At 50.1% G+C, this 14,948-nt stretch overlaps 1 protein-coding gene across 9 annotated transcripts in view; it reads left to right on the top strand.

The window, feature by feature from the left end:
* Positions 1 to 14,948, top strand: part of PTPN5 (protein tyrosine phosphatase non-receptor type 5) — a 95,994-nt gene that overhangs the window by 65,027 nt on the left and 16,019 nt on the right. For all 9 annotated transcript variants that reach the window (XM_075326584.1, XM_075326581.1, XM_075326577.1 and 6 more), the window contains 5 exons: positions 2,404 to 2,499; positions 6,216 to 6,442; positions 7,640 to 7,826; positions 8,182 to 8,266; positions 8,754 to 8,836. In XM_075326584.1, the coding sequence (XP_075182699.1) occupies positions 2,404 to 2,499; positions 6,216 to 6,442; positions 7,640 to 7,826; positions 8,182 to 8,266; positions 8,754 to 8,836 (678 nt within the window). The remainder of the gene's footprint in view (positions 1 to 2,403; positions 2,500 to 6,215; positions 6,443 to 7,639; positions 7,827 to 8,181; positions 8,267 to 8,753; positions 8,837 to 14,948) is intronic.

The raw sequence follows: 14,948 nt of genomic DNA, 5'->3' as shown, positions 1-14,948 counted from the left end.
TTAAACTGCTTTGACCGGAATGGGGACTACTTCAGGCAGTAAGAGCTGGGTCCTGGGTAACATCAGCCGGAGACCTGGCGGTGATCTCAGGGGTACACCGCCTGAACCCCCATTATCACCATGACTAAAAAAACAGGAAAAAACGTAAATGAAAAAATGCGTATATCTTCAGCTGGTTTTTTTTTCCCTGCCAAAACATGTTTTTTTTTGTTTGCAGAAAAGAAGCAACGTGGGCATGAAGCCTTAGTAATTCACAACACAGGATATAATATCACCATTGAAACATATGTCTAAATAAAAGTATCACACACACGCATTTTGGCACTTTCATCACATAGGACACAATACATTTCAAAATCTGTGTTGTTCCATTGTTCTTTTTTCTTTTTAATTTATTGTAATTATTTTTTATATAATTTTTTTATTATTTATCATTTTATTTTAATTTTTATATGAAAAAAATAAATACAATTTCTGCTCTTATTTTCTTATATCTGTATTATTTATTTATTGTTATATATAATGTACTACCAAAAATAAACTCAATGAATGGATATACAATATATATGAGGACACAATTACAGAATATTATTTATTTATTTTTAAATTCCTTCTGTTATTTTCTTGTATCTGAATTATTTATTTATTGTTCTATCCTGAGAAGAAATTTTTGCGGATGCTGGAATTTCTGCACATTTGGATCCAATTAGTTTTGTAACCAGGGACCGGCCTGGATCTCCGTGCACCGCACCCATATGAGCACCCTATGTTAGACTGGGGAGTAGCTGATCAATTTTCCTATTGTATGGATGTTTTTATTATCCGGTGCAGAAAAAGGGGGGACAAGTAAAGTTTAAATCATTGGCGAAAAAAAAAGAAAAGGTCACTTAGGACTCTGCTCTAGCTGGGATCCCTAAGTAAAATCCTCCCTTTAAACAAAATTCTAGCAGCACAGAGTATTTTAGGACAAGAATTTGTGGCATTGCAGGTGGTTTTAGAAAGAGCAGGTTAATGGCACAGAGTATTTCAGGTGAGAAGTGTGCTGATTTAGTAAGAGGGCAAAGACAGAGTTACATATTGGAAAGAACAGGGTCCTACAGCAGCACAGAGTATTTCAGGTGAGAAGTGTGCTGATTTAGTAAGAGGGCAAAGACAGAGTTACATATTGGAAAGAATAGGGTCCTACAGCAGCACAGAGTATTTCAGGCGAGAAGTGTGCCGATTTAGTGGGAGGGTGAAGACTGAGAGTTACTTATTGGAAAGAACAGGGTCCTCCAGCAGCACAGAGTATTTCAGGGGAGAAGTGTGCCGATTTAGCGGGAGGGCAAAGACTGAGTGTTACTTTTTAGAAAGAACAGGGTCCTACAGCAGCACAGAGTATTTCAGGCAAGAAGTGTGCCGATTTAGTGGGAGGGTGAAGACTGAGAGTTATTTATTGGAAAGAACAGGGTCCTAGAGCAGCACAGAGTATTTCAGGAGAGAAGTGTGCCGATTTAGTGGGAGGGTGAAGACTGAGAGTTATTTATTGGAAAGAACAGGGTCCTACAGCAGCACAGAGTATTTCAGGAGAGAAGTGTGCCGATTTAGTGGGAGGGTGAAGACTGAGAGTTACTTATTGGAAAGAACAGGGTCCTACAGCAGCACAGAGTATTTCAGGAGAGAAGTGTGCCGATTTAGTGGGAGGGTGAAGACTGAGAGTTATTTATTGGAAAGAACAGGGTCCTACAGCAGCACAGAGTATTTCAGGAGAGAAGTGTGCCGATTTAGTGGGAGGGTGAAGACTGAGAGTTACTTATTGGAAAGAACAGGGTCCTACAGCAGCACAGAGTATTTCAGGAGAGAAGTGTGCCGATTTAGTGGGAGGTTGAAGACTGAGAGTTATTTATTGGAAAGAACAGGGTCCAACAGCAGCACAGAGTATTAATAATGCCCACCATGTGATAGAACAAACGAATAATGGCTACTTTATGATTTCCTTGTGCATTTTTAAAGGTTTGAATTTCCTGTTTGTCCCTTAGAAAGTCTTAATTCCCCCTTATTAAGTAATAATTGATTGAGACCCCCAAACTAAGCTTTAATGCCCTGATTGCCCCTAATGCCCCTTAATGAGTAATAATGATCCGCGTGTTCTCGTCTCAAGCAATATTGTCTTGCAGGGTTTTTCCCCCTCCTGAGTGTTTTTTTAAGAATAGTGTCCCACAAAAAGTAATAAAGTCTAATAATTGCTCAATTGACAATTAGTAAGTTCTATTGATAAAGTCCCGTACAGCCGAGAGTGGGGTTCACTCAGGGATCTGGGTGGGCCCCATCGTGTACGTGGGCTCAGGACCACTGCCACCTTTTCCGATCCCACGTGCTAGATTTTTTTTTTTGATGGACATTGCACAACTTCTTCTCTTGCAGGATTTAACCACCCTGCAGAGCGGATTCTGGACGGTGGAGATGCCCGGCTCCGTGTTGGTGATCGTTTTCTTTATTGTGGTATTGATCGGCACCATGGTACGTGGAGACGTCGATTCCTAACAATATCTGGTTGATACAAAGGAGGCAGACATATGGGGGATCTGCCGCTTCATTGATTTCTCTTCACCCAGGCAAATGAGCCCCAAAATGATCAATTCTGTAAGGGCTCGTTCACACAAGGTGTTTTTCCCACGGAAATAAAAACGCAGAGTTTTACAGAACCAGCAATGTGAATGAGATTTCTGCACACGCTACTTATTTTTTTTCCTTGCAGATTTGAGCCTTATAAGTAAGTTTTCTGAGTTTCTTGTGTTTCCTCCCTCTACTAACCAACCTACACCCGACATCTCAATTACCTTCGATGATTTAATCATTCTTCCCAGCAGCCGCTCACTGTCTTGGGGTCATATTTGACTCAGAACTCTCCTTCATTCCCCATATACAATCACTCACTCGCACATGTCACCTGCATGATAAAAACATCTCCAGAATCCGACCATTTCTCACTTTCGAAACTGAAAAACCCTTACTGTCGCTCTCATTCATTCCCGCCTGGATTACTGCAACCCTTTACTGATTGGTCTCCCTCGGACCAAACTCTTCCCTCTCCAATCCATCTTGAATGCAGCAGCCAGGGTCATATTCCTGGCCATCTGCTTCACCGATGCCTCCACCTTGTGCCAGTCATTACACTGGCTACCTATCAGCTACAGAATACAATACAAACTCCTATCCCTCACCCACAGAGCTCTGCACAGCTCTGCTCCACCATATATCTCATCCCTCATCTCTGTCTATCATCCTACCCGCCCCCTCTATTCCGCAAATGATCTTAGACTAACATCCTCCATAATACGAACCTCACACCTCGTCTCTAAGACTTTTCCCGTGCTGCGCCAGTATTCTGGAATGCACTACCCCAAAGAATGCGACTAATATCCAGCCCCCAAGTTTTTAAGCGTACATTAAAAACACATCTCTTCAAACAAGCTTATCATAATAACTTACTAACCTAACTGTCCCCCGTCCCACCTTCTAAATGCTACTCGAACCCTTCTCTCTCCTATTTCTGTGCTCACATCCTACATATAACCAATAGCACATAAGGGCACGCAAAAGGTCACTGTCTAATGACCAGTTCATTCATCTTTATACCGTATTTTTCGTTTTATAAGATGCACCGGATTATAAGACGCACCCCAAATTTGAGGGAAAAAAGGTAAAAAAAATATGGGGTCCGTTTATAATCTGGTGGTGTCTTACCAGGGAGGGGGGCCTGCAGAGGAGCGGGGGGGGTCACAGGAGGCAGGGGCGGTACTGGAGTACTGCAAGTAGTATAGAGGGGGGCCCAGATACTCACTGCGGGTACTTCTCTGTGCGGGGCTGGTGACGTCTCTCTGCTCTGTGCGGGGCCGGTGTCGCTCTGCTCTTTGAGGGGACAGCGGAGCCGCTCTGCTCTGTGAGGGGCCAGCGAAGACACTCTGCTCTGTCCGGGGCCGGTGTCGCTCTGCTCTTTGAGGGGACAGCGGAGCCGCTCTGCTCTGTGAGGGGCCAGCGAAGACACTCTGCTCTGTCCGAGGCCGGTGTCGCTCTGCTCTGTGCGGGGCCGGTGTCGCTTTGCTCTGTGCTTGGCCGGTGAAGCCACTCTGCTCTGTGCGGGGCCGGTGTCGCTCTGCTCTGTGAGGGGCCAGCGAAGCCACTCTGCTCTGTGCGGGGCCGGTGTCGCTCTGCTCTGTGAGAGGCCAGCGAAGCCACTCTGCTCTGTGAGGGACCAGCAAAGCCACTCTACTCTGTGCGGGGCCGGTGTCGCTCTGTTCTGTAAGGGGACGGTGTCGCTCTGCTCTGTGCGGGGCCGGCGCCGCCGCTCTACTCTGTGTGGGGCTGGTGATGGAGCAGCCGAGCAGAACGGAGGAGCCAAGCGCCTAGCAGAATGGAGCAGACGTGCACAGAGCAGCCGAGCAGGACGGAGCAGCCGTGCATCGAGCAGGACGGAGCAGCCGTGCATCGAGCAGGACGGAGCAGTCGTGCACCGAGCAAGACGGAGCAGCCGTGCACCGAGCAGGACGGAGCAGCCGTGCACCGAGCAGGACGGAGCAGCCGTGCACCGAGCAGGACGGAGCAGCCGTGCACCGAGCAGGACGGAGCAGCCGTGCACCGAGCAGGACGGAGCAGCCGTGCACCGAGCAGGACGGAGCAGCCGTGCACCGAGCAGGACGGAGCAGCCGTGCATCGAGCAGGACGGAGCAGCCGAGCAGGATGGAGCAGCCGAGCAGGACGGAGCAGCCGTGCATCGAGCAGGACGGAGCAGCCGTGCACCGAGCAGGACGGAGCAGCCGTGCACCGAGCAGGACGGAGCAGCCGTGCACCGAGCAGGACGGAGCAGCCGTGCACCGAGCAGGACGGAGCAGCCGTGCACCGAGCAGGATGGAGCAGCCGAGCAGGATGGAGCAGCCGTGCACCGAGCAGCCGAGCAGGACGTAGCACAGAGCAGAATGGAGCGGCTCCAAACAGAAAAGAGCGACGCTGCCCGATGTACAGAACAGCGTCGCACAGACCACCAGCGCCGGCAGCACAGTGCATTGCTCGGAGCATCTCCCTGCCTCCTTTGACCCCTCTGCACAATCCCCGTTAAGCTACATTCGGATTTTAAGACGCACCCCTCATTTTCCTCCCAAAGTTTTGGGAAGAAAAGTGCATCTTATAATCCGAAAAATACGGTATGTAACCAATAAACTAGCATAACCATGGCCGGCCAGATCTACAAGTGTGCGTCACCTCTTGTGTCCCCCTTCTGCCCCATTGATTGTAAGCTTTCGAGCAGGGCCCTCATTCCTACTGTAGCTGTTGATTTATGCACTATTTTGTTTTGTTTTTGTCTATACAAGCCCCCACCGGATTGTAAAGTGCTGCGGAATATGTTGGCGCTATATAAATAAACTTTATTATTTATTTATTTTTTTTACAAATTTGCAGTGTATCAATTCAGTTTCTCACCCATTCAAATGAATGGGGAAAAAATACAAGCAAAATTGCAAAAAAATGCATTTTTTTTTACAGAATATTTTTTCTGCCAACAGTCCCTAATTTTCTGGACAATGCTCTGTGAGCTCAACACTTCAGCAGCTGCACTAATGTCTTTGATAGTTTGCTACAATGTAGCAGTCTGCAGGCCACGGAGCATTACACTAGATACAATTGTATCCACTTAGGCTAGTTTCACACTTGCGTTGAACGGCATCCGTTGCATATAATGGCACAACGGATGCAACGGATCGTACAAAACAATGGAAAGCTTTTTTTTTTTCCCGACAGCAAGCGGAGATCTTGAAAATGGTCAAGGATTGACATTCAAAGCAGCAGAACCTTTGCACCGTGGATAAACTTTAACGGAAATCTAATTCTGTTTACTGCAGCACAGAGCAGGTTTACAGCTGCGGGGAACGGAGGCAAGGACACGCCAGATGCTGCAGAGCCATTTGCATGTTTTTCCTCTGCTGTTTGTGATGCGCGCACTTAGATTCCCTCAACAATAGGGCTTCATGTCGCCTCGTTATGTTCCAGAGCGCTGACTGTTTCCACACTGTTCCACCGCAGCGCTTTCAGTAAATGGAATAAAAGTCAGAGCCTACAAGGCTAAACACCGCAGCACAATAGGACGGCGTGTACGCAGGCGAGCGAGCGAGCGCGCATCAGGCCAGGCCTCGCAGGGCACATGGACTCTGCAGCTTATCCTCTCCCCCTCTAATTTCCAGATATGGTACCTGAAGCCTCACAATGAACCCGTCTTGTCAGAAGACAGACGCCAATCTGTAAGTCGCCAACCCTCCTTCACCTACTCGGAATGGACGGATGACAAAGTGGAGGAATTCCTGGACCTAGATCCCGTGCCCGACACTCCCGTCTTTGATTGTTTGATGGATATCAGAGGCGACACAGATGTGGGAACTCTGTCCGTCAAACCTGTGGGGCTGCAGGAAAGGTGAATTCAGATGTAGATCAAAAATATATATGATATACACCAGATGCAAGTAAATGTACAGACTGTTGTAAGACTGTGTACTTACATTACATGATATCTCCTGCATTATTCCAGAGCTACACTCATAATTCTGCTGGTTCAGTCAATGTGTACAAACATTACATTAATTATCCTGTACTGATACTGAGTTAATTCCTGTAATATACTACAGAGCTGCACTCACTATTCTGCTGGTATAGTCACTCTACATACATTACCTTACTTATCTTTATCCTTCATTGATCCTGACTTAAATCTTATATTATACTCCAGAGCTGCACTCACTATTCTGCTGGTGCAGTCACTGTATACATACATTACGTATCCTGTACTGATCTGGAGTTACATCCTGTATTTTACTCCAGAGCTGCACTCACTATTCTGCTGGAGGAGTCACTGTGTACATACATTACATTACTTATCATGCACTGATTCTGGGTTATATTCTGTGTTATACTCCAGAGCTGCACTCCGTATTCTGCTGGTGCTGTCACTGTAATGTATTGTATGTACACAGTGACTGCACCAGCAGAATAGTGAGTGCAGCTCTGGAGTATAATACAAGAGTTTACTCTGGATCAGTTCAGGATAAGTAATGTATGTATGTACACAGTGATTGCACCAGCAGAATAGTGAGTGAAGCTCTGGAGTATAATACAGGAGGGGTAACTCAAGATCAGTACAGGATAAGTAATGTAATGTATGTACACAGTGACTGCACCAGCAGAATAGTGACTGCAGCTCTGGAGTATAATACAGGATGTAACTCAGGATCAGTACAGGATCAGTAATGTACAGTATGTACACAGTGACTGCACCAGCAGAATAGGGAGTGCAGCTCTGGAGTATAATACATGATGTAACTCTCAGTATGGGATAAGTAATGTAATGTATGTACACAGTGACTGCACCAGCAGAATAGGGAGTGCAGCTCTGGAGTGTAATACACGATGTAACTCAGGATCAGTACAGGATAAGTAATGTAAAGTATGTACACAGTGACTGCACCAGCAGAATAGTGAGTGCAGCTCTGGAGTATAATACATGATGTAACTCTCAGTATGGGATAAGTAATGCAATGACATTTTCACATTGCTCCTGATCTCCTTTACATTAGGAGTTACATGACTTGTATCTATGAATTGTCTTTATCTACAGGCGAGGCTCCAATGTGTCTCTGACTCTGGACATGTGTACCCCGGGGTGCACAGAGCCGTACGGCCACATCATGTCTCCGAGGGAGCAGTCCACCAGGGAATACCTTCAAACTGCCGGCAACGTCCTGACGCCAGAAGAACTTCACGAGAAAGCCCTGGATTCTTTCGAGCTTCAGAAAGAGTTCTTTGTAAGTCAATAGCCGTTCTATGGGGGCAAAAATAAACCCAGGATCATTCATGGTTCCCATTATAGATCTGGGGTAAACGATCATTCAGATGACCGCTATCAGAGTCTCTATCCATTTTATAATGTGAACATGTATCTCCGCCAAATGCAGGTGTAATTCTTATATAAAGGGATAAGTGGTGCCCGATACATGGATCACCTCTTATCGTTAAGAGAAGTAAAACAATCTGGAAGGGAATCTCTGGTCCAGGACTCCCACGAGCGCAGGATCCTGTGCACTTGTTCAAGAATGTTCCATATTTTAAAGGAGTTTCCCGGTGTAACATTTTGCTTTTTGTTTTTTTTTTGTCTTCTAGGAAATCCCAATGAACTTTGTTGATCCAAAAGAATATGAAATTCTGGGCTTAGTGCGAAAAAACAGATACAAAACCATCCTCCCAAGTGAGTCCAGAACCAAGGACATAGCAGAATATAGACCGATGTCTGGGACCTGGACTCCATGATTTTATATGTTTTTCTCATTTTCATCAGTAAAAAATATTTTCTATTTAAAGGATATATATTTTTCATAGATTTTTAACTAAGAGCTTTTGCAGCTAGAACCAACTTTACCAATAATTGACTATAACACATAAGGTGGGTTCACGATTAACCATAATAGCCAGAAAAGTCCATAGTTCCTGCAGGAAAATTTCCATTTTAATAATAAGAAACCAGATTGCTATTACTGCCACCTTTCTGCAGTAGGGGGAACTACATGACATGCAGTAAATTTACAAAAAAAATAAATAAATAAAAAAAAATAATAAAAAAAAAAATATATATATATATATATATATAAAATGTGTGTGTGTGTACAGGGCTGAGATAGCTCAGCTCATATACGCAAAGAGGTGCTCTTTAACCACTGTCTCTTTGTATTTTGCAGACCCTCACAGCAGAGTGTGCCTTACATCTCCAGACCAGGAGGACGACCCTCTGAGTTCTTATATAAACGCTAATTATATACGGGTGAGCAGAGCCGGACCCCCGACTGTTAGTTGTGAGTGAGGACTCATTCCCAGTATAGATGCCTCCCGCACTATAGTCCATAACATGGCATGGACATCCATTTATATTCATAGGCATAAAGGGCACCGGGACTTCCCTGCCGCAGACGGGTGATCTGGAGGGGCAGCAGGAGGAAAGTTTCACAATTGCTGTACCCATAACAGTGCCAGCCCCAGTGCCCCATAACACTTACAGCCACTGTGTGCCCATAACAGTGCCAGCCCCAGAGCCTCATAACACTTACAGTGACTGTGTGCCCATAGCAGTGCCAGCCCCAGTGCCCCATAACACTTACAGCCACTGTGTGCCCATAACAGTGCCAGCCCCAGAGCCTCATAACACTTACAGTGACTGTGTGCCCATAGCAGTGCCAGACCCAGTGCCCCATAACACTTACAGCCATGATGTGCCCATAGCAGTGCCAGCCCCAGAGCCTCATAACACTTACAGCCACTGTGTGCCGATAACAGTGCCAGCCCCAGAGCCTCATAACACTTACAGCCACTGTGTGCCCATAGCAGTGCCAGCCCCAGAGCCTCATAATACTTACAGCCACTGTGTGCCCATAACAGTGCCAGCCCCAGAGCCTCATAACACATACAACCACTGTGTGCCCATAACAGTGCCAGCCCCAGAGCCTCATAACACATACAACCACTGTGTGCCCATACCAGTGCCAGCCCCAGAGCCTCATAACACTTACAGCCACTGTGTGCCCATAACAGTGCCAGCCCCAGTGCTTCATAACACTTACAGCCACTGTGTGCCCATACCAGTGCCAGCCCCAGAGCCTCATAACACTTACAGCCACTGTGTGCCCATAACAGTGCCAGCCCCAGAGCCTCATAACACTTACAGCCACTGTGTGCCCATACCAGTGCCAGCCCCAGAGCCTCATAACACATACAGCCACTGTGTGCCCATACCAGTGCCAGCCCCAGAGCCTCATAACACTTACAGCCACTGTGTGCCCATAACAGTGCCAGCCTCAGTGCCCCCATAACACAGTTGTAGCCTCTGTATGCTCAGACTTTTATTGCTTGCTGTTATTGATTACTGGACGTATCTTGTTATCCGTTTGTTGGGGTGATCACATCCTTCTCATCATGTACTCATAGTGTTATATGCAGAGACAGAGACGCTCTGCTCTGTATCTCCCCATCACCTCCGCTCTGTTCTGTATCTCCCCATCCTCTCCGCTGTGTATCTCTCCATCACCTCCGCTCTGCTGTGTATCTCTCCATCACCTCCGCTCTGCTCTGTATCTCCCCATCACCTCCGCTCTGCTGTGTATCTCCCCATCACCTCCACTCTGCTCTGCTGTGTATCTCCCCATCACCTCCGCTCTGCTGTGTATCTCCCCATCACCTCCGCTCTGCTCTGTATCTCCCCATCACCTCCGCTCTGCTCTGTATCTCCTCATCACCTCCGCTCTGCTCTGTATCTCCTCATCACCTCCGCTCTGCTCTGTATCTCCCCATCACCTCCACTCCTCTCTGCATCTCACCATCACCTCCGCTCTGCTCTGCTTCACCCCATCACCTCCGCTCTGCTCTGTATCTCCCCATCACCTCCGCTCTGCTCTGTATCTCCCCATCACCTCCGCTCTGCTCTGCTTCTCCCCATCACCTCCGCTCTGCTCTGTATCTCCCCATCACCTCCGTTCTGCTCTGTATCTCCCAATCACCTCCGCTCTGCTGTGTATCTCCCCATCACCTCCGTTCTGCTCTGTATCTCCCCATCACCTCCGCTCTGCTCTGCTTCTCCCCATCACCTCCGCTCTGCTCTGTATCTCCCCATCACCTCCGCTCTGCTGTGTATCTCCCCATCACCTCCGTTCTGCTCTGTATCTCCCCATCACCTCCGCTCTGCTGTGTATCTCCCCATCACCTCCGTTCTGCTCTGTATCTCCCCATCACCTCCGCTCTGCTGTGTATCTCCCCATCACCTCCGCTCTGCTCTGTATCTCCCCATCACCTCCGCTCTGCTGTGTATCTCCCCATCACCTCTGCTCTGCTCTGTATCTCCCCATCACCTCTGCTCTGCTCTGTATCTCCCCATCACCTCCGCTCTGCTGTGTATCTCCCCATCACCTCCGCTCTGCTCTGTATCTCCCCATCACCTCCGCTCTGCTCTGTATCTCCCCATCACCTCCGCTCTGCTCTGTATCTCCCCATCACCTCCGCTCTGCTGTGTATCTCCCCATCACCTCCGCTCTGCTGTGTATCTCCCCATCACCTCCGCTCTGCTCTGCTCTGTATATCCCCATCACCTCCGCTCTGCTCTGTATCTCCCCATCACCTCCGCTCTGCTCTGTATCTCCCCATCACCTCCGCTCTGCTCTGTATCTCCCCATCACCTCCGCTCTGCTCTGTATCTCCCCATCACCTCCGCTCTGCTCTGTATCTCTCCATCACCTCCGCTCTGCTCTGTATCTCTCCATCACCTCCGCTCTGCTCTGTATCTCCCCATCACCTCTGATCTGTATCTCCCCATCACCTCCGCTCTGCTGTGTATCTCCCCATCACCTCCGCTCTGCTGTGTATCTCCCCATCACCTCCGCTCTGCTGTGTATCTCCCCATCACCTCCGCTCTGCTGTGTATCTCCCCATCACCTCCGCTCTGCTGTGTATCTCCCCATCACTTCCGCTCTGCTCTGTATCTCCCCATCACCTCTGCTCTGCTGTGTATCTCTCCATCACCTCCGCTCTGCTGTGTATCTCCCCATCACCTCCGCTCTGCTGTGTATCTCCCCATCACCTCCGCTCTGCTCTGTATCTCCCCATCACCTCCGCTCTGCTCTGTATCTCCCCATCACCTCCGCTCTGCTGTGTATCTCCCCATCACCTCCGCTCTGCTGTGTATCTCCCCATCACCTCCGCTCTGCTGTGTATCTCCCCATCACCTCCGCTCTGCTCTGTATCTCCCCATCACCTCCGCTCTGCTCTGTATCTCCCCATCACCTCCGCTCTGCTGTGTATCTCCCCATCACCTCCGCTCTGCTGTGTATCTCCCCATCACCTCCGCTCTGCTGTGTATCTCCCCATCACCTCCGCTCTGCTGTGTATCTCTCCATCACCTCCGCTCTGCTGTGTATCTCTCCATCACCTCCGCTCTGCTCTGTATCTCCCCATCACCTCCGCTCTGCTCTGCATCTCCCCATCACCTCCGCTCTGCTGTGTATCTCCCCATCACCTTCGCTCTGCTGTGTATCTCCCCATCACCTTCGCTCTGCTGTGTATCTCCCCATCACCTCCGCTCTGCTGTGTATCTCCCCATCACCTCCGCTCTGCTGTGTATCTCCCCATCACCTCCGCTCTGCTGTGTATCTCCCCATCACCTCCGCTCTGCTGTGTATCTCCCCATCACTTCCGCTCTGCTCTGTATCTCCCCATCACCTCTGCTCTGCTGTGTATCTCTCCATCACCTCCGCTCTGCTGTGTATCTCCCCATCACCTCCGCTCTGCTGTGTATCTCCCCATCACCTCCGCTCTGCTCTGTATCTCCCCATCACCTCCGCTCTGCTCTGTATCTCCCCATCACCTCCGCTCTGCTGTGTATCTCCCCATCACCTCCGCTCTGCTGTGTATCTCCCCATCACCTCCGCTCTGCTGTGTATCTCCCCATCACCTCCGCTCTGCTGTGTATCTCCCCATCACCTCCGCTCTGCTCTGTATCTCCCCATCACCTCCGCTCTGCTGTGTATCTCCCCATCACCTCCGCTCTGCTGTGTATCTCCCCATCACCTCCGCTCTGCTGTGTATCTCCCCATCACCTCCGCTCTGCTGTGTATCTCCCCATCACCTCCGCTCTGCTGTGTATCTCCCCATCCTCTCCGCTCTGCTCTGTATCTCCCCATCACCTCCGCTCTGCTGTGTATCTCCCCATCACCTCCGCTCTGCTCTGTATCTCCCCATCACCTCCGCTCTGCTGTGTATCTCCCCATCACCTCCGCTCTGCTGTGTATCTCCCCATCACCTTCGCTCTGCTCTGCATCTCCCCATCACCTCCGCTCTGCTCTGTATCTCCCCATCACCTCCGCTCTGCTGTGTATCTCCCCATCACCTCCGCTCTGCTGTGTATCTCCCCATCCTCTCCGCTCTGCTCTGTATCTCCCCATCACCTCCGCTCTGCTGTGTATCTCCCCATCACCTCCGCTCTGCTCTGTATCTCCCCATCACCTCCGCTCTGCTGTGTATCTCCCCATCACCTTCGCTCTGCTCTGCATCTCCCCATCACCTCCGCTCTGCTCTGTATCTCCCCATCACCTCCGCTCTGCTGTGTATCTCCCCATCACCTCCGCTCTGCTGTGTATCTCCCCATCACCTCCGCTCTGCTGTGTATCTCTCCATCACCTCCACTCTGCTGTGTATCTCTCCATCACCTCCGCTCTGCTCTGTATCTCCCCATCACCTCCGCTCTGCTCTGCATCTCCCCATCACCTCCGCTCTGCTGTGTATCTCCCCATCACCTTCGCTCTGCTGTGTATCTCCCCATCACCTTCGCTCTGCTGTGTATCTCCCCATCACCTCCGCTCTGCTGTGTATCTCCCCATCACCTCCGCTCTGCTGTGTATCTCCCCATCACCTCCGCTCTGCTGTGTATCTCTCCATCACCTCCGCTCTGCTGTGTATCTCCCCATCACCTCCGCTCTGCTGTGTATCTCCCCATCACCTTCGCTCTGCTCTGCATCTCCCCATCACCTCCGCTCTGCTCTGTATCTCCCCATCACCTCCGCTCTGCTGTGTATCTCTCCATCACCTCCGCTCTGCTGTGTATCTCTCCATCACCTCCGCTCTGCTGTGTATCTCTCCATCACCTCCGCTCTGCTGTGTATCTCTCCATCACCTCCGCTCTGCTGTGTATCTCTCCATCACCTCCGCTCTGCTCTGTATCTCCCCATCACCTCCGCTCTGCTGTGTATCTCCCCATCTCCTCCGCTCTGCATCTCCTCATCACCTCCGCTCTGCTGTGTATCTCCCCATCACCTCCGCTCTGCTGTGTATCTCCCCATCACCTCGGCTCTGCTGTGTATCTCCCCATCACCTCCGCTCTGCTGTGTATCTCCCCATCACCTCCGCTCTGCTGTGTATCTCCCCATCACCTCTGCTCTGCTGTGTATCTCCCCATCACCTCCGCTCTGCTGTGTATCTCCCCATCACCTCCGCTCTGCTCTGTATCTCCCCATCACCTCCGCTCTGCTGTGTATCTCTCCATCACCTCCGCTCTGCTGTGTATCTCTCCATCACCTCCGCTCTGCTGTGTATCTCTCCATCACCTCCGCTCTGCTCTGTATCTCCCCATCACCTCCGCTCTGCTCTGCATCTCCCCATCACCTCTGCTCTGCATCTCCCCATCACCTCCGCTCTGCTCTGTATCTCCCCATCACCTCCGCTCTGCTCTGTATCTCCCCATCACCTCCGCTCTGCTCTGTATCTCCCCATCACCTCCGCTCTGCTGTGTATCTCCTCATCACCTCCGCTCTACTGTGTATCTCCCCATCACCTCCGCTCTGCTGTGTATCTCCCCATCACCTCCGCTCTGCTGTGTATCTCCCCATCACCTCCGCTCTGCTGTGTATCTCCCCATCACCTCCGCTCTGCTGTGTATCTCCCCATCACCTCCGCTCTGCTGTGTATCTCCCCATCACCTCTGCTCTGCTGTGTATCTCCCCATCACCTCCGCTCTGCTGTGTATCTCCTCATCACCTCCGCTCTACTGTGTATCTCCCCATCACCTCCGCTCTGCTGTGTATCTCCCCATCACCTCCGCTCTGCTGTGTATCTCCCCATCACCTCCGCTCTGCTGTGTATCTCCCCATCACCTTCGCTCTGCATCTCCCCATCACCTCCGCTCTGCTGTGTATCTCCCCATCACCTCCGCTCTGCTGTGTATCTCCCCATCACCTCCGCTCTGCTGTGTATCTCCCCATCACCTCCGCTCTGCTGTGTATCTCCCCATCACCTCCGCTCTGCTGTGTATCTCCCCATCACCTCCGCTCTGCTGTGTATCTCCCCATCACCTCCGCTCTGCTGTGTATCTCCCCATCACCTCCGCTCTGCTGTGTATCTCC

The sequence above is a fragment of the Anomaloglossus baeobatrachus genome, chromosome 10 (assembly GCF_048569485.1).
Source record: "Anomaloglossus baeobatrachus isolate aAnoBae1 chromosome 10, aAnoBae1.hap1, whole genome shotgun sequence".
NCBI lineage: Eukaryota > Metazoa > Chordata > Amphibia > Anura > Aromobatidae > Anomaloglossus > Anomaloglossus baeobatrachus.
Note: the sequence above shows the minus strand (reverse complement) of the source record. Positions and strands in the feature narration are given on the sequence as shown.